Source organism: Elephas maximus, chromosome 6, assembly GCF_024166365.1.
Source record: "Elephas maximus indicus isolate mEleMax1 chromosome 6, mEleMax1 primary haplotype, whole genome shotgun sequence".
Lineage (NCBI taxonomy): Eukaryota > Metazoa > Chordata > Mammalia > Proboscidea > Elephantidae > Elephas > Elephas maximus.
In genome coordinates, this window is record NC_064824.1 from 88,663,297 (window position 1) to 88,683,371 (window position 20,075).

A 20,075-nucleotide genomic window follows, 5' to 3' on the forward strand; every position below is an offset into this window, starting at 1 on the left:
AGCCAAGGAAACCCTATTGAGCAGCTCTACTCTGTAATGCATGGGGTTGTCATAAGCTGGAATCAATTCAATGGCAACTGTTTTTTGTTTTGTTTTGTTTTGTTAGAGGTTGGAGGGTAAGTCACCCGAGGAGCTGCTATACCTCAAGAGGCTTTTTTCGCGTTAATAAGCTTAGCCACTGAAGTGTGAAAATGCTTAACCACCAAAGTGTGAAAATGAAGTCCGTGTGAGCTCCTTCTCTGCAGGGTGCTGTATTAGTGGGATCAGGGCAAAGATTTTAATGAAACGTAGATTTTTAATGTCACCACTAGAAAGACTTGAGCTGGCATTTATGAAGCTTTACTCTGTTTTTCTTGTTCAGCATGCCTATTCAGCTGAGAAAGAACCATGTCTCCCTTGCTCTTAAGCTCTGGAAGAGCAAGGAGAAATGATAAGAGAATCATTACGCAGCCTGTGTTGGACAGTTGAAATTCTGGACTGGTATCCTAAGTGAAATTTCTATTTGTTACCATCCATATTGGAGGTTTTCTGATTCCACTGCTCTTCATCTGACTTAACCCTTAAAGCCCAGGTAGCTTACTACATGAATACATCCTCTAGACAAATGCTCTAAGTTCAGAGTTTCAATTGAGAAGTTGGCCTATGAAAGTCATTGGTGTTACTGTTAAAGTAATTTTTATTTAAAATAGCCTTACAAATTATAATAGACAAATTTCATTCCTACTTACCCCATGTTTTATAGTTACTGAAAGTTCTTAAATAGCATTTTCTTTAAAATAGAAATTAACTTGCCCATTTAGGGTTCATTGTAAACATCATCTACTCTAAGAATCAAGGTGCTCTTATGGCACAGTGGTTAAAGCGCTCAACTGCGAACCAAAAGGTCAGCAGTTCAAACCTACCAGCCTCTCTGTGGGAGAAAGATGTGGCAGTCTGCTTTTGTAAAGATTTACAGCCTTGGAAACCCTTTGAAGCAGTTCTACTCTATCCTATAGTGTTGCTATGAGTTGGAATCGACTCAACAGCAATGGGTTTGTTTTTGTTTAATTTTTTTTACTTCAAGAATCTTTTTCTGGCATCTGCATCTCACACGTAGCTCTCCCTTTTCTGAATTGTTTTCAAACTTATGGACGGTGTTACATAGTTTACCACTTAGTCCCTCTTGACTACAGGGACCATGCCTTGTACTTTTTGACTTCTATAAATGCTTGTTGTTTGATTGATTCTGCAGTCCCCTGCATCATGTACTGTGGTTGATATTTTCTAAGTTTTAAAGCTTCTTAAATAATACAGGAAGTTCTATTTCAAAAACTTATAAATACCTGAAAGAAGGGAAAAAAAAATTTAGAAGCTGACCTGATAGTTCTTTTCCTAGGGTGACATCCTGCCACCCATTGCACATCTGTAAAAACATCAGTGTACTTTAACAATTCATTTGGATATGCTCTCACCTCATTACACGAATTCGTTGAGGCAGTTTACCAAAATATGTGATAATCTGAAAACCACTTATTGCATTCAGGCTTGGGTCAGACTGTCTGGGTTTGAATTCTAGCATCCCTGCCTATCTTTGAGCAAGATGCTTAATCTCTCTAAGCCTTGGACTCCTGAACTGTACCATTGGTTGATATGAGTATTAATTAAACTAATCCATGTAAATACTTAGCACAGCCCCTGGCACATGGCCCCCAGTAAATGTTAGATAACACAAATATGAAATAACAAAGTAAAATATTATAAATAAATAAAATCAGAACCAGGGGAAATACAATTTAGGAGATTGTTCTAACAAGTTAGACTACAATTATACATGAAAGCTTGGTTGTAAATAAGGCTCTGAGACCTGGTGACCAAAGCATAACGGAAACATGACTAGTCAATTCACTGTTCTTTAAGATATTTTTAAGGAAGTAAAATTTTTCCTGCCTTTGATATAAAAGCAGTTCTCATATGTGGCTTCATATGGAGGGGACAATGAATGTAAACCGTGTTGCCAAATCCTGACATTAAATGCATTCAGTTTTGGGTGGTAGTATCTTAAAATCTTCTCTAAGTTATGCTTTGGGCATAATGCCGGCATGTAAAATTCATGAGGGCCCCAAGCGCGCGGTTGCATCTCTCTCTCTCTATTTGCATTCCTCACTATATTTCAACATTTTTTAAATAAAGCAATTCACATATCTTTTTTTATTTTATTTTATTCCTTAACTTTCAAGTTGAAGCTTATGGAAGACACCTACTGCTTTATTTTCTCCCTCCACTTTTATTCCTTTATGGGATTTGGAAGTTTTCTTCAATATTACCTGGGGTATCTAGGGTCCACAAACACCTTCTTCTTCAAGTCCTAATATGCAGACCACTTCCTACCTAGTTGCAGTTCAGCATTCATTTGTTGAGCTGCCATTATGTGTCAGGTCCTATGCCAGGTGCTGGTTGTCTGCTGTCCTCCATGAGCTCAGTCTGCTCTTCTTTCAGGCAAATGCTGCCCCTTTCCACCTAGCTGGGGTGGCTGGGCCCATATTTGTATACCATCTCTCCAAACCTAGCAGGGTATCTGGTACATGGTATAGGTACTCAGTAAATACTGTTGAATGAATGAAGATAATTCTGCTTACAGTGCTACCCATTGGCGGATGTGGGAGTGTCAGCCTTTAAGAGTTGTTGTGTATCTTATATAAAGTCTCTTTCCAATTCATGCAACTGCTACTAGGTCCTCTGCTAATTGGAATTTCCGTAGTTGGTGGCCCTGACTTTGGCAGAGACTGGCTTGCTATTTACCTGTTGTGTTCCTTTTCTTCCTGGATACACAGCCAGGTTGTATTTCTCAGCCTCCCTTGCAGCTGGGTATGCCCATATGACTGATTCTGGCCAGTAGTGTCTGATGGGCAGAAATGATGTGTGCACTTCAAAACCCAGCCCATAAGATCTCCCATGTGCCATCATCTCCTCCCTTCTCTACCAGCTAAATGTTGATACTCAGGGTGACCTTCAAAGCCATGTTTGAAGATGGCAGAGTCTCTGCAGCCTGGGTCCTTGACTGACTGTGTGGAGCCTCCTGCCCATTGGGCTTTTATGTGAGCAAGAAAAAAAAAAAAAAAAAGCATCTAATGTGTAAAGCCACTAAGACTACAAGGTTTATCTATTATAACAGCTAACATTACCATAACCACTATAGACCCTTTTTATTGGCTGCCGAGAGTTTTTTTTTTTTTAAAAGGAAGAACAGTCTTTTGTTGATTTTCACTAGCTTGATCTGTCAGAGGCTTTTTTTTTTTTATTTTTTTTTTTAATCCCAGCCTTTGAGAATTATACTGAATGAACTGAAATTTATGCTTTGGTTTTTCAATGGGGAAGGTTCGTCATAGCTGATTCAGGGTGCCAGTAAAGGATGGATTACCCAATAAGCAAGGTAAGCACGTGCTTAGGGCATCAACAAAACAGGGGCACTAGCTGTCCAAAGAGAAGACCCATAGATGCTAAGCGACAGGACACAAGGAAAAGCGAGCACCACAGTAGAAGGGAACTGGCAGGGCACTAAATGAAACTGATAACCAACTCCAGCGTGTGAGAATGTGCAGGCCAGAAATAAAGTTCATGCAGGGTCATGAGGATACCAAGGCAAAAGGTTGTTTAAGTTATGAGGCCCCTACCACTTCAACACCTTTGTTGATATCTGTCTCCTGTGGTCCCCTCCAGTGTAATTGAAACTCCTTATCTCGGAGGGCCTCTTGGGAATATACTGTTTCTTTTTAATAAATAAGAGGTGGGGTGGGCTGTTGAGTGAAACTCTTGCTACACTCACCCAATATGCAACTGGACCCACCATGAGCAATTACTGGGCAAGGATGGATTTTATTAATAGATAACAAGTCTCTGACACATTTTGAGAGAACAGTCTTATACATCCACATCTGTTGATCCAGCAACTCCAGCCAAGAGGGTCAGCAATGCTGTTTGCTATGATACAAACACAAGGGTATGCCCTTGCACATGCCCTGGTAAACAACCAATGGGTTACAGATAAAGTTAGTTTGTTGTAATACTTGTTTTCTGATCATTAAATTTTCTTTCATAATATCATTTGTTCACTTGTAATTATAGCATTTATTATGAAACAAGCATCAAAATTGAAGTATGAGCCATTTAAAGCAAAATTGGTAAAAGTCAATTAGGTCTTTGTGGTGGGAGATCAACAGAACTTTACATTGATTGTTAGAACAACTAAGTTCACTGACTCATCTTCTTTGATATAGAATATGTGGGATATTCTTTTTGTAGGAAAATGTGGCATATAGTAAAAATCTTAGTACCCCACATCCACTGAAAATTTTATAATCTGATTTGTCTCATTCCACTAAAATGGCAGATGCCAATTTTTGTGCAGTTGCTAATATTATAATCACATTTAAAAAGAAGTTACATCATGGATAGCTAAGATACACGTACAAACACCCATATATATGTATATACATATAACTCACATATCCCGTTCGAATGCATGAGTAAGCAGAGAAGGGGGCACCACAGATTATCAGTATTTAGGGCCCTCAGATGCCTTAATCTGGCCCTGGTATCAGTGCTAAAGCGATAGTTATGTTTTGTTCAGTGAGCACAAATCAGTGACAGAAGCAAGACATTCAGAACAAAACAAAATGTCATTCTCCAGTACTTTGATTATCAGTTCTCATCCCTCCCAATCATTACGATGTGATTTCCCTAAACCATACAGCATTTTACAAAAAGCAGCTGTCTCCTCAGGAAGAAAAAAAAAATTTCTTGCTTATACATGTTATTTATTGCAATAGAGCATTCTTGTGGGCTCAGACTAAGCAGTTTCAAAATACATGCCTTAGAATCAGATACCAGGGTTGAATATTATAAGGTAAAGAGTTATTTGGACATATAAGAAACTTGTTAAATCTTTTACGATACGTCCTCTCTTTAGGAGGAAGGGAAGAAGGTAGTGAGACTATCTTCTGTTGGGTTAGCTATTTTTAGTTCAATAATTGACTTGGTAGATTGTTGGCCATGTTTGATATTATCAACATAACCTCCCAAAGTAGATGTTTACATTTACTATAGAATGCTTTTCATGGTTGTTGTGAGTTGGCATTATAATGTAGTACTTTAACATTCAAGTTTTGAGCATAGACATCTTGGGTTCAAATCCCTGCTACACCACTCTGTTGTCTGTGTTACCTTTGGCAAGGCACTTTAATCTCTCTTTGCCTCAGTTTTCTTTTTGGAAAACACAGGAAAAAAAAAAATAGTTCCTACTATTGGGAGAAGTCAATGAGATAATCTATGTAAAATGCCTAGCACAATTCCTGGTAGAGTAAGATGCTGTAATAATATTAATAATGATAAATTTTATTACATGTTAATCATAATTATTTTTATCTTCTCATAGTTCGCTAATAAGAAATAAAGAATGTAGGAGAATTTTCTTTTCCCAGCTTTGATATCTTTTACCCCCTAAATTTTATAGGAAGGTTGTTCTAGGTAGCACAGCTGTCAAGATTTTCTTTTTTCCTTTTCTTGTCTTATAAATATGGAAAATGGTGGAGGGTTTTTAGATTTCTAAGTTGATTTTTTTATTGGTAGTAAAATGAGTTTATTATTAGTAAATTAGTAAAAAAAACTCATTGGCAAGAGTTTTAGGTTATTAAGAAGGTTACTAGAAGGTTGTACATTTAAGTTTAACAACAAGAACCACAACTGTCTTTGTATACAAAGATAATGATGTTACCAACCCAGCCCCCCTTAGGAATGTTTAGTTTTGCTAGTCGATTTTCTAGGAGTGGAAATTATTTAATTCTTCCATTTTCACAATATTTTGAAATGTTATTTCAGAGAAATAATTTCTCATCTCTCATTTGCCTTGGAAAATGTTGGGGCATACAGGCAGAGTGACTTTCATTCTTCTGGTTTTAGTACCAGAGAAAATTTGTTTTACTACATACTTTACTGTTTTTTTTCCTTTAGTTAATGCCCTGAGTTGCTTTAAAGAATGTAGTTCCCAGTTATCTAATCAGTCCCAAAAATCAATAAGGAAACTCTAGCAATTTAACTGTAGAGAATCTTTTGCAACTGCCATTTAATACCAGCCCCAAATTCTAAGAATAGTTTAAAAGCATTCTGATTTATATCATTCTGCTGGAAAATGTTTTAATTATCTTAAAAGGCTTGAAATTAAATGTGTAGAATCTTGGGGGGAAAAAGAAACCCTATTAATTGGGAGATTTTGTGTGTGCCCAGGCCTTTACATTTAAAAGAATAACTGCTATTATATTTGATCTGGAGTTATAGCAACAATACATATTTTAATGTTTTGGTCCTATAAATACATAGGCCCATTTTTGTCTACTTGTAAATCTGGCAGTGGATTACTCAGACGTAGACAAAATGATATATTTGGAGTCACCATTAACGTGAACCTAAAATCATTTGATGTGGTTTCTGGTTTTAGGTGATTCATCTTTAAAATGATCCCCAAGTTGGATTTTACTATTGAAGCTAATTAATTTTGATAAATTCATTTTATTTCTTAGAATATTTTTGGGTTTTTCTTAGTATTGTTAATGAGAAAATATGTACATCTGGAAAGAAATGGAATGAGTAACATCTTTAATAATACAAGTGAAAATATTTAAAAATATTCCCATTGTGTACTATGTCAGCATTCATAATTAAGACTCTATCTGGGCATTATTCAATTCTGAAACAGCTAGCATTATCTAGGGTATTTCAGTTGTTTATCTAGATAAAGCAAGTACTTTGACTTCTGTGAAAATTAAGTTGTGCGAACTATCTCTAATCTACCCCATCTTTCTGGATAAAAAATAAACCCAAACCAAACCTGTTGCCATCAAGTCGATTCCGGCCCACAGCGACCCTATAGGACAGAGCAGAACTGCCTCACAGGGTTTCCAAGGAGCGCCTGGTGGATTCGAACTGCCAGCCTTATAGTTAGCAGCCATAGCTCTTAACCACTATACCACCAGGGTTTACAGATAAAAAATAACCTAGTTGAAATAATGACTGAAACATATATGGCCTTAAAAACAATTACTTTGATGTTTCTTAGTTACCTGTGAGGCATATAATCTAATGTACCCAGTAAAAATAGTGTTTATTTCATTATGGATCTACTTAAGGAAGATCGTGCCTGGTAATTTTGACTGGATGCCAGACATTGTGAATTTTACCTTGTTGAATGCAAGATATTTTTGTATTCCTATAAATATTCTTGAGCTTTGTTCTGAGACATAGTTAAGTTGCTTGGAAACAGTATAATCCTTTAGGTCTGGCTTCTAAGATTACTTAGGTGGGACCAAAGCAGTGTTTAGTCTAGGGCTAACGATTTCATACTGTTAACCCAAGAGCCTTTTAAGTCTGACAGCCTTGAGGCTGCCATGCTGTGAAGAAGCCCAAGGCACATGAAGAGGCCATGTGAGGCCTCATGCATGAATCATGAGTTCTTCCAGTCTAGAAAAACTGTGTCCAGCCCTGTACGAGTTCTGAGTACTGATCTTTGTAATTCTTTTGGGTGGTTCTTTCCTTGGCTTTGGGGAGTTCTTCACATGCAGGAGGAGGAGTCTCTGCAGCAGGGGTGATTAGGGAAGGCTTCACAGAGGAAGCGGGATTTAGAGGACCATGCCTATGTTTTTTTGTTTTGTTTTGTTTTTGCTTTTCACCCTTCTCCCTTATTTCTACTCACCTCATTGTGCCATCTTTGCTGATCCTAGACCCATTGGCTCTCAGATACTTTCCCCACCATGTATGGCAGGGTGATGATTTCTGTAGGCTGCGTTTCCCAGGATCTGATCTCCTGGCTTCTGCCTGGATTCAGCTAATGAGGTGGTTCTTAACCATTAGACTCACCAGAAGAGCTTTTTAAAACTCCCAGTGCTGCACCTCAGAACAATTACACTGGACTTTAAGGGTGCACCCAGGCATTCATACTTTTTAAAGCTCCCCAGTTGATTCCCATGTGCAGCCAAAGTTGATCACCAGTGAGCAAATGAGAGCACAGGTGGAAGATCATAGGAAGAGAGGTTGTTGTTATTGTTGTTGTTAGGTGCTGTCGAGTCAGTTCTAACTCAACGATCCTATGTACAATGGAACGAAACACTGCCCAGTCCTGTGCCATCCTCACAATCGTTTTGTTTGAGCCCATTTTGCAGCCACCGTGTCAAGGATCTTTCTCTTTTTCGTTGACCCTCTACCTTACCAAGCATGAGAGAAGAAGAGGAAAAAAAACTCAGGGCATTTCTTTCTTTCTAGCTCATGCAACATCTTTGTGTGAGCTTTGGAAATCGTTTCCTCTAATTCTTTCAGGTGGTTCTTGCCCTGGCCTCTTGTAGTTTCTGCACATGCATAAGCAGATCAGTACTCTGCTCAGTACCTGAAGGGAATTCTTAGCAGGTGTCCTGAGTTCTCCTTCCGAAACTGTTTCTTCTCTGGCAGTCTGCCCTGCAAATTTTAGCTGCCTTGATCTCCCTAGACTCAGCTCCATCTTCTCAACTCAGTTGTTCCCCCGCCCTGCCCTGTGGCCTAGAAACCCTCACTAGGCAGTAAGCTGGGCGCCTCATTTGTTTCCAGTCTCAGGGATCACTGCCCATGTTGCCTGATGTCCAGTGTCTTTGAGAGCTGCTGTTTCATTTATTTTGTCTGGTTTTTAGTTATTTCAGGAAGGAGGGTAAGTCCAGTTCCTATCGCTCCATTTTGGTCAGAAGCAAACTAATAACAGACCGAATCTAAAATGAATATTGGCCTTTTAGTTTAATTTTCTAAGATATAGATTGAGTTTCTGATGATATTGCCTCTAAATGAGAATATTTTTTAGGGAGCAAGCCCAAGACTTAATCTAAGCAGAACCAGATGATTTCTTAACATTGTATAGTTATAAACCTCTTGCAACAATATCTTTTTATTATATTTAAAGTAGCATCTTAATAAAAATTTTAATTCAGACAGTGGATAGTTGCCGTGTATTAAAATAATGGCCAATTTTTTTTTTTTTTAACTTCATCCTCTTTCCTCCTTTCCTGCAAATGTTGAAGATATAATGAAACTGGTAATGATGGCATTGTACATTGTCGCTACACTCTTTTGGAAAATAGATTGTAATAATATATTTAAAAGCACAAAAATCATTTTATCTTTTGAATAATTAACCCCACTTATAGAATTCTGGATTTCTGGTGGTGCAGTGGTTAAGTGTTCGGCTGCTAACCAAAAGGTCGGCAGTTTCAAATCCACCAGCTGCTCCTTGGAAGCCCTATGGGGCAGTTCTACTCTGTCCTAGGATTGCTATGAGTTGGAATTGAGTCAATGGCAATGGGTTTGATTTTTTGGTTTTGTAGAATTCTAGCCAATGTAAATAACCTAAGGTATGTAAAAAGCTTTACCTCCAAAAATGTTAACCATGGCACTAATGAAAAAAAAAATTAAAAATAATCTTAATGTTAAAATGTAGGTGCCTGTTAAACAAAGAAGGAGCCCTGGTGGCACACTGGTTAAGTGTTTGGCTGCTAACAGAAAGGTCCGCAGTTCAAACCCGCCAGCCACTTCGTGGGAGAAAGATGTGGCAGTCTGCTTCTGTAAAGATTACGGCCTTGGAAACCCCATGGAGCAGTTCCACTCTGTCCTGTAGGGTTGATATGAGTCAGAATCAATTTGATGACAATGGGTCATGGATAGTAGCAGTAGTAGTTAAAAAAATAATATAATTTATGTTCAAAAAAAGAGTTACTGAGGAATGCTGACCAGACAACCCCTCCTCCTCTCCCTCCCCAGGAGTGACTCACGCGGCCATCTGGGCAGCTTGCATTTCTTACCTCAGTGCAGCAGTTCCCCCTGAGCTGAGGACGTCTGCCCAGGGCATCCTGCAGGGCCTCCATCTGGGCTTGGGGCGAGGCTGTGGTGCCATGATCGGAGGCGTGTTAGTCAATTACTTTGGTAAGAATGGCTTTCTCTTTTTTCCTTTCTTCTTTGATAAAAGTTTATGATTTTTCAGCAACACTTCAATAAACACTCAAATTTTTATTGGAGATTGCCAGAAACTGAACTCTAGCATTCATATTGTCTTCCTAGGTTTCAGGGTAGTCATAACTGTAAATCAGTGTGCTTATTCCATCATCAGGATGATTAGAGGCAGCCTGTAACCTGCATGCGTCCCTGACAAGCTGCTCAATGAGGTGCTGCAGAGATACCTCTGAGGAACCAAATAAATGAATGAGCACGTGTGCTTTTGGTTTGAAGTAAGGTAGCCTAAACCTGCTGATAGAAATGCTAGGGAAAAAGAAAATCTATTGTTATTCCATCAGGAGATTGTGAACCAGAAAAATCTAACTATTTGCTGGCTTTGGTAATGTTACTACATCTATGACAACACAACCTGCCTGCCTTGTCAGATCTCCCTCATTGGAAATATCAGGGGCTGGGGGGGAAGTGAAGAATTTTCTGCTCCAGGGATCTTGAGTGTTCAGTCATCTGTGTAAGGTGGGCCCAAGATGTCTGAATGTATAGCACGATTTGTGCTCTGCTGTTCCAATTACAGATTAATAGAGCTGTTTGATAATAGTTGGGTAAATGGTCTTTATGAAGAGGAGATCACCATTAAATTTTATGACAAAAGGCACCCAGACAATCCTTTCTAAATACAGGTACCTCATTGACCTATGACAGATCCAGTACCAGCACCTGGGTCTCCTGACACCTACCCAGCCCTGTGTTTTTCCCACTATATCAAGCTAATGACCGGTCGCTTTTCTTTAGTTCATCCCAAGTTCTGCTGCTCTTGTCCCGTACTTCAGAACATTGATGGCTTTGGATGAGGAATGTCTGCATTTCCTGGAATTACCGTATAGAGTGCTCTGTTTGTTTTCACAGGGGCTGCTGCAACCTTCCGAGGAATTGGCATGGCTTGCTTGGTGATCCTCCTGCTCTTTGCCCTGATCCAGTGGCTGGCAGTGCCAGATGAGGAAGAAGGTAAACATCGCTATTCTTAATGGTTCTGAAGGTTCAAACCATGGGAATTCTACACACATACCACATAACCACACAGGTGGTTAACAGAGTGTACAACAGATCTATTTGGTTAGATTTTCTTAGTGGTGTATAAACGAACTCATGTGTACCACTGCTTGAGAGAAGCCACCCTACTATGTTGAAAAGAACATTGGTTCTTTTAAGTGACTAGGGGTTTTCTTATTTTTGTTTTATGGTACGAGGTACTAGGGAGGAAGTAGTTTTAAATTTCTCTGGAATACTAAAGGAATTTCAAATTTAGGTCAAATATATATAAGGTTATAAAATAATTTTACTACTGGGGATAGGCAGTGGTATTCATCTTTAGGCCATTACCTACATTGGAGAAAAATCCCTAAAACATCTAAACCTTATGTTTGAAATTTTCTCTGAACCAGGCATGGCCTTTTTAAAAAATCGTTATACATTGTGTAGATAAGAGTAAGTTGAATCTTTTATTTTAATGGAGAAGGCCAACCAGTAGAACAGTAATAACCTTGCCCAGTTCTTGGGTCCTAGAACAGGGCTTATCTTCTTTGAGTATCCTATCTTTTGAGGAGTCTTTGCCTCCACCTGGAAAGAAAAACTAGCTTGTACCAGAAACAGATTTTTAATTCCAGTAGGTAACTCAGAAAGAAAGATCAAACTAATTTTTCTCATTCATGTTCTTTTATAATCCTAACTGGATCACATATTTTACACAGCCTTGATCCATACGTTCTGTAAAAGGCCAACAGAAGAAACAATCACGTGCCTTTCCTGTATATCTGATGTGTATTTTTAAAATCATAAACCTGTAAATCAGTAAGGCAACATTCACTATAACCATCCCACAGATATTGTATCTAGGTTAAATGAATGATAGATTTAATAAGTTGTTATTTATTGCTGAGTCGACTCTGACTCATGGTGACCCCTTGTATAAAAGAGTGAAATATTGCCCGATCCTGTGCCATCTTCATGATTGTTGGTATATTTGAGTCCATCGTTGCGGCTATTCTGTCAGTGCATCTCATTGAGGGTTTCCCTCATTTTTGCCGATCCTCTCCTCTACTTTTTGGAAACTCTGGTGGCATAGTGGTTACGTGCTACAGCTGCTAACCAAAGGGTCGGCAGTTGGAATCTGCCAGGCGCTCCTTGGAAACTCTATGGGCCAGTTCTACTCTGTCCTATAGGGTCTCTATGAGTCGGTATCGACTCAACAGCCCTGAATTTGGTTTGGTTGGTTTTCTCCTCTACTTTACCAACCGTGATGTCCTTTTCTAGCGACTTATTATATATTAAGCCCTATAAGGAGACCCTGAAACATGACATCATGTTTATTTATTCAGTCTTGCAGCAAGAAGTCCCTGGTAAACAGCAATTTATTAATGTTGTCTAGCACACTAGAATGGGCTTATGGGATTGTTGCTTTTTTGGCTTTGTTTAAATATGAAGAAAACCCTGAGACATGATTTAAACATTATTTTCTTTCCAGACAAGACAATGTTGGCAGAAAGGATTCCTGTTCCCTCTAGTCCTGTTCCCATAGCAACCATCGACTTGGTACAGCAACAGACAGAAGATGTCATGCCACGCATTGAGCCTAGACTTCCGCCCAAGAAAACCAAGCACCAGGAAGAACAGGAAGATGTGAACAAACCAGCCTGGGGAGTCAGCTCTTCTCCCTGGGTGACCTTTGTCTATGCGCTCTACCAAATTAAAGAGATGATGCAACTAACAAGAGACAGCCGTGCTTCTGAGATACAACCTTTACAGGTAAAATTCCTTTGCTGTTAGCAATATGACCATTCACCAAAGAGATCTTAAGTAGGCTCAGTTGTTTTAATTTATCCAATTATTCACTCAAAAAGATATTTTGAAGGTTTGTTGAGGGAAATAGACATGCAACCAAATAATTTCACTAACATGATAATAGAGGTGTATACAAGGGCCCAGAGAGGGGAAATTCTGCATTATGGAATTTAGGGAGACTTCACAGAGGAGACAGTATTTCTTGAAAGAAAGAAATAAATCCACTCTGATTTTGTATATTTCTTTAAAATCTCGGGATGGCAAATGTCAGGTGTAATGAGAATATATGATTTTTGACTTGGAGGACCCATATTTATTAATCTCTGTAACTCCAAAATTCCAGTGCTGGGCATTATATGTAATAAAAAAAATAGAACCTCAATAAATACCTGTGAAATAGAGTCGCTCAGCTGAGCCAATGCATGGTCTGATAGAGCACCCACCGCAGTGGAAGTGTGGTTTCACCAGTCTCCACCAAGTAAAATCAAATCCTGTTGGTAAAACAGTGGGTAATTGTGCAACGAAAACGATATCCTGATTGTGAGAAATGAGTAAGTGACTTCTATGAGCAATTTGGCCAAACTAATGAGTCCACTTCCCCCTTTTTAATCACTTCCTTTTACTCATATCATTATAAGTTCATGTAAGCTCTGCATCTAGAGTCACTTCAGAGGACACATTAAAAAAAGAAATAAAGGGGAAAGACTTAAAAATAAAGGGTAATTGGGTAATTTCCCTTTTAGGAAATTTGTTAAACTACCTTAATTAAATTTGTCATGAATTTGTAAACTAACATATAATCTTTGCCTAATTCAACCAAATCTGATTCTTCATTGGTAACCATGATACATGATCTTATTTATCCATCAAGATAATGAACTCACATAAATCCTCTGCTCCATCAAAAACTGGAATATCAGTCAACAACAAAAGAGAAACAATCTAATTAAAAAATGAGCAGAGGATATGAACAGACACTTCACCAAAGAAGACATTTAGGCAGCTAACAAACACATGAAAAGATGCTCACAATCATTAGCCATTCAAAAAAAGAGAGATGCAAATCAAAACTACAATGAGATACCACCTTACCCTGACAATAATGGCGCTAATCAAACAAACAGAAAACAACAAATGCTGGTGAGGTTGTGGGGAGATTGGGACTCTTATACACTGCTGGTGGGATTGTAAAATGGTACAGCCACTATGGAAAATGGGATGGCGCTTCCTTAAAAAGCTAGAAATAGAAATAGCATATAACCCAACAATCCCACTCATAGGTATATATCCTAGAGAAATAAGAGCTGTGACGCAAATAGACATATGCACACCCATGATCGTTGTAGCATTATTCACAATAGCAAAAAAAAATAGAAACAACCTAAGTGCCCATCAGCGGATGAATGGATAAACAAATTGTGGTACCTATGTAGAATGGAATACTATGCAATGATAAAGAATAATGATGAATCCGTGAACATCTCACAATATGGATGAATCTGGAGAACATTATTTTGAGTGAAAGCAGTCAATCACAAAAGGACAAACACTGTATGAGACCACTATTTTAAAAAGTCAGGAATAGGTTTATACACAGAAAGAAACATTCTTTGATGGTTACCAGGGGTGTGAGAGAGAGAGAATCACAAGCTAGATAGTAGATACGTATTAACTCTGGTGAAAGGAAGGGCAATACACAATATGGGGGAAGTTAGCACAACGTGACCAAGGCAAAGGAAGACATTGAGCAGTCCGCAAGGATTTGAACTGCTGACTTTTTGGTTAGCAGCTGTAGCTTTTAACCACTCTACCACCAGGGCTCCATGGTAAATACTGTAACATATACAACACTATAACATATCCTGCATCAACAGTAATAACAAGGAATTTAGGAATGGATAAATAGGTAGATACGTATGCTAAATAGGTGTGAGAGGCCATACAGGAATGTGTATATGTAGGTATAGTTATGGATATTTCTACATACATATTTATATGTACTGCATGTATATTCATATATATTATAGAGCACATAGAGGGCACAGTTAAGGAAACTTCTTAGACATGACCAAACATCTTGAGGGAGTATGTCACTGGACTTGAAGGCTCGAGGGTCATGTAGGTCAATTGGCATGACATAGTTTATAAAGATAATGTTCTGTACCCTTGTTTGGTGAGTAGCATCTGGAGTCTTAAAAGCTTGCCAATGGCCATCTGAGATACAACTATTGGTCTCTTCTCATATGGAGCAGAGGAGAGTGAAGAAAACCAAAAGCTCAAGGAAGAATTAGTCCAAAGTACTCATGGCATATAGGAATCACAGCCTCCTTTAGTCTGAGACCAGAAGGACTAGATGGTACCCGGCTACCACTACTGACCACTCAGACCAGGAACACAATAGAAGGCCCTGGTCAGAATGGGAAAGAAATGTAGAACAAAATTCAAATTAACAAAAAAGACCAGACTTACGGGTCTGATAGAGACTGGAGGAACCCCTGAGAATATTGCCCTAAAACACCCTTAGAACTGAAGTTTCCCAGAGGTCACCTTTCAGCCAAAAAATAGACTGGCCTATAAAATAAACAACACCTGTGAGGAATGTGCTTCTGAGAACAATAAACTATACAAGACCAAAAGGGTAACATCTGCCCAAAAGCAAAGACGAGAAGGCAGGGAGGGTCAGGGAAGCCCAGATGAATGGAAAATGGGAACCTAGGGTGGAAATGGGGAGAGTACTGACACATTGCAGGAATTGCAACCACTGTTGCAGAACAATTTGTGTATGAATTATTGAATGGGAAACTAATATGTAAACTTTCACTTAAAGCCCAATAAAATGTTAAAAAGAAAAAACTGGAATATCAGGGTGAGCAGAGCATATGAAGGATTCTAATATCTTGAAGCAGGGAGGTGAAGTAGGAGAAAGGATGATACCTGATGCTTGAATAGCAATGTTTTCATTACTTTGGGTACTCATCCTCATTTTCACACAAGCCTGTTAGGCTTAAATTGCATTTTTTTAAAAATGCTTTTTTTTTTTTTTTTTTTTCTCCCCTGTTAGGTTAAAATTAACCAGAACTGTTAGGTATTATTCTTATGAAGAAGTCACTATGCTGTTTTTTTTTTTTTTTTTTTACATATTAGAATCAATCACAGGAATAAATTTTATTTATTTATTTTTTTTGTGCTTAGCTATTTAAAGCAATGGGTACTAATTCAGAGGAAAAACCCATCTTTTTAAAAACATGATTCCTGGCTTGTAAAAAACAAAACAAACATAGTGTATTATAGACACTGCTGGAGGTAATGTACTACAGCAAGTGGGTACTCACGGTTACTTACAGTTTGTTATATAAGTGCCTGTTTACATTCCCTTTTTTAGCCTGGACATTCTTATTTAACTTTTAAGTGTACTTTGATATCGCAAATATAAATTTGGACTTTTAACTCCAGGATATGCTTCTTCTGGCTTTGTTTCCAAGGCTGAGAGTACCTTATTACTCACTGTTAGACAAGGTGTATAGGAGCCCTGGTGGTGCCCATGGTTAAGCACTCAGCTGCTAACAGAAAGCTTGGAAGTTCAAACCCACCCAGCTATTCTGCAGAAAACAGACCTGGTGATCTGCTTCCATAAAGATTACAGCCAAGAAAACCCTAAAGGGTAGTTCTACTCTGTCACATGGGGTCTCTAGGAGTCGAAATTGATTTGATGGTACCCAACAACAAACAAGGTGTCTTCCCACTCCTGAATTCTGTGGTTCTAGCAAGTGGCACAGAGTCCCTGGGTAATGCAAATTGTTAATGCCTTGGCTGCTAACCAAAAGGTTGGTGGTTCAAGTTCACCCAGAGGTGTCTTAGAAGAAAGGCCTGGCAATCCACTTCTGAAAAATCAGCCATTGAAAACCCTATGGAGTGCAGTTCTACTCTGGCACGCATGGGGTCACCATGAGTTGGAATTGACTCCATGGCTACTGGTTTTTAGCAAGTGGCCTGAGCTTCAGTTATTCAGTGCTGTATCCCCAGGGAATTACCACAGTGGCTGGTGGGGGCTCAGTAAATATCTGTGGCTGTAAATTGCTGACCCAGTAGTAACAGGCATCTTGGTAGTAATGTTCCTCTGTCCACAAGAGATGTCTACTTATAGTGTTTATGTTTTTCATGCGGCTCTGGCAGTTGCACATAGGAAAAGAGACAAAAGGTAAGACATTCTCTCCTTATTCTTCTATTATTTGTTCCCTGAAGTGGACACTTCAGGATGGTTCCCTCGTGTTTCTTGTATCTTAACTTGAAAACATATGAAAAGTGTTAGATATATTTGCTATCACTGACCACCAGTCATCTCCTGTTTCCCTCCCAGGGGACCAGTGAGAATCAGGAACACTCTCTAGCTGGTGGAGCCCAGCCTGTCCCATGTGAGACTCATGCTGACCCATCCAGAAATCAGCCAACCCCTAAAGCAGCTGCATCTCAAACCCAGACCAGCCCCGCTCATCCCAGTGTGGACCAGCGTGTGGAGGCGAGTCAGGAGCAGCAAACCCAGCCTGCTGCAGGAGGACACTGAGGGATCCCTGTTCATCTCACACCCTGCATGGAATGGGCTCCTCTGCCAACACAGAGGAGAGGTGCCCCAAACCCAGGACATGCCTCCCCTTGAGGATCATAGCACCACATATGCTTCTAAATATCTAAACTCATTAACATGGAATCACACACACACACAGGAGCTACAGTACATGATGGCAAGAAAAGGTAAACTTGCATAATCCGATTGGAATTACAGAAAGGAAATGGAGTTCAGTGAGAACGCTGAGCTCTTTTTGTTGGTTAGGTTAAGTGCTACAGGATTCTCTGCCAGTGCAGTAATAGCTGAAACCAGCACTTACACTGAGTCAGTGGAAGGAGCATGTTTCAAGGTGAATGCTGATGTAATTTCCCTCTTCTGATTATTTGTTCTAATGATCTGGTTCTTAAGGGTAAACCAGGAAGAAACAGTACACATGTATAACTTTGTTTCTCTTGCACAGAATCATTTCAAAAATAGTAACACGTATTTAAAACGTAACTGGATAAAAGGTAGGAACATATATGCTTTTAATTAAAAATAAAAGGAAAACATTTCATCAGAAACTTTACATATCCCTAGCAAATATATTTTTATATGTATATAGGGATAATGAAAATAGTTGATTCTTTGAACAGCAAAAGCTATTATTGACAACTGCAAGCTAAATTGAGCTTTAAAATGCCTTTTTTTTTTTTTTTTTTAAATGGGCTTTACAAAAGACTAGAAATGAGGGAATATTTAAAATAAACCAACTCAGTATGCTGTGGCTTGTTAGACAAGGGTTTACTAAACATATTGATATTGTAAGTAGCCTTTATCACTATTTACCATTTTATAGTGAGTTGGGCTGTAATTAGCTGATTGAATAAAGCACAACAAAAATCACTGAATTCTTTTAAGGCTTTCTTTAGTTAGCAGTGCTATAGGGTCGCTATGAGTTGGAATAGACTCCATGGCGGTAGGTTTGGTTTTTTTGGTTTATTTATTTACAAATAACAGTATAAGATGTAAGTACCTGGGGGAGGGATAGATACAATTTGCAAAAATTACATAATGGATCAATTTTTGTTCTTTTGTTTTTGGTGAGGGGAAAGGATAGTGAATAGGAAGCCAGGAATGGGAAGGAAGGGAATAAGAAGTTACTCTGCTTTCCAATAACTTAAGCAAATCTTAGCATATTCTTTCCCACGAAGAATGGGAAAGTGGGCACTGGAGAGGCAGACACTGGAGAGTTCAGATATGGTTATGCTACTATAAACATTACAACTATAGTCAGGACAATGACTGAGTGAATCGTTCCAAAAGCTTGCTGCTAAAAATGAGCTGAAGTTCCTAGGAAGCCGTGGGGGAGGGCTATGGAAAAGGGAACACCACTTTAGCTGAAGGTCAGTGAGTTTGTCTAATAGCTGTGGACCAGCACAGGAATGAGGGAAGAAGAGAACAAAATTAAAAATGAGCAACGCGCCTTGCCCTCTGACCCTGATTGGACAGCCTCAGTTCTCAAGTGAGGGCTCCTCCGTGACACATAGGGTTGCCCACACTGCATCTGGGAGAAGGAAATTCTACGCTTGGATGTCTAGCTGCACCACAAAACACAGCTTAAAAATCAAATAGCAGAGAGAAATAGAATTAAGCAAATAGTTATTTTTGCACTTGAACTGAAAAGTACTGTACTGTAAATTATCATGACTCATTTTAAGTGACCTTTAAAATCAGATGTATTTATTATGCTTATGTAATTATAGAAATAAATAAATGGGTGACAGGCTGAACCCCACCTATGAATGTACAGTATGTGGATTTGTGAAACTGTTGAAAGTCAAAAACTTATACTGTATCTTGTGTTTACAGTTCTGATTTTATTCCTTTGAAAAGCCTGCTGTTTTGGAAGTACACAGTTGACATGTTGAAATAAAAATAAATACAATTTTTAAATGTTTCTTAAATGATAAAGATGTGACTAAACAAATAATAAAAGTCCTTTACTGTGTAACGAATGAGGCCAAATTCAACAGGCCTTTGTAGTGGAACGTTTACTGTGAGAGCTGATTCAATAATGCAGTAATTTCCAGCCTTTTAGAGCAGATACCCTCATGGGTTTGTGGACTTTGTGACTTTTTCTTCTTGTCCTCAAAATGTCATGTGCCATTTTAAAAAACATTAAAGTGAGTTCAAATTAAATTTTGATTTGAGGATGATTTTATAACCCCTCTGGAGATCCCTGGAAATACCCAGGGGTGTCACAAAGCCCAGGCTGGTAATCACTGCTTTAATGACTTATTTCATACTGTTTCCCCTATGATTGTCGGAAGAGTATATTACCCCAGAGTGCTAAGCTTGGGTGGATCCAAAGAGTTTAGTTGCTAATTATTAAACTATTCTTCAAAGTAAAAAAAAAAAAAAGGATAATAGATGATTATAATACATATATCGTCCAAGAGCCAGTGAACCTCATGAAAAGCCTACAAATTCATAGGAAGAACATGCTACTTAAAAAAAAAAAAAAAAAGTTAGCTTATTAATCCCGCCATGGTGCACACTAAGCAGGTAGCTGGCAAAGAGCTTCCCTCTGTTTTGCAGTTCCTTCTATTACTGTTGGGTGGGGGACTAGTGGTGGTGGGAGACCACTACTTACTTCAGCAATATTCCTCTCAGCCAAACTGAGGTTAAGCAGTGAATCTGG

At 38.7% G+C, this 20,075-nt stretch overlaps 2 protein-coding genes across 7 annotated transcripts in view; one reads left to right on the plus strand and one right to left on the minus strand.

Moving 5' to 3' along the window:
• MFSD6 (major facilitator superfamily domain containing 6) overlaps positions 1–18,083 on the plus strand; it is a 92,447-nt gene extending 74,364 nt beyond the window's left edge. The window contains exons 4-7 of the mRNA XM_049887679.1: positions 9,802–9,963; positions 10,897–10,995; positions 12,512–12,792; positions 17,186–18,083. Coding sequence (XP_049743636.1) covers positions 9,802–9,963; positions 10,897–10,995; positions 12,512–12,792; positions 17,186–17,389 — 746 coding nt within the window. The 3' untranslated portion in view covers positions 17,390–18,083. The remainder of the gene's footprint in view (positions 1–9,801; positions 9,964–10,896; positions 10,996–12,511; positions 12,793–17,185) is intronic.
• The window catches only part of NEMP2 (nuclear envelope integral membrane protein 2), a 102,684-nt gene that overhangs the window by 51,430 nt on the left and 31,179 nt on the right, over positions 1–20,075 (minus strand). The window contains exons 9-10 of one of the 6 annotated variants that reach the window (XM_049887685.1): positions 20,028–20,071; positions 12,787–13,319 (exon numbers count right to left, since the gene is read on the minus strand). The exons of 2 other annotated variants lie outside the window; for them this stretch is intronic. In XM_049887685.1, the coding sequence (XP_049743642.1) occupies positions 20,059–20,071 (13 nt within the window). In that variant the 3' untranslated portion in view covers positions 12,787–13,319; positions 20,028–20,058. Of the gene's footprint in view, positions 1–12,786; positions 13,320–19,726; positions 20,072–20,075 lie in introns of those variants that run through there. 3 more of the 6 variants (XM_049887686.1, XM_049887687.1, XM_049887684.1) reach the window with 3 other exon arrangements.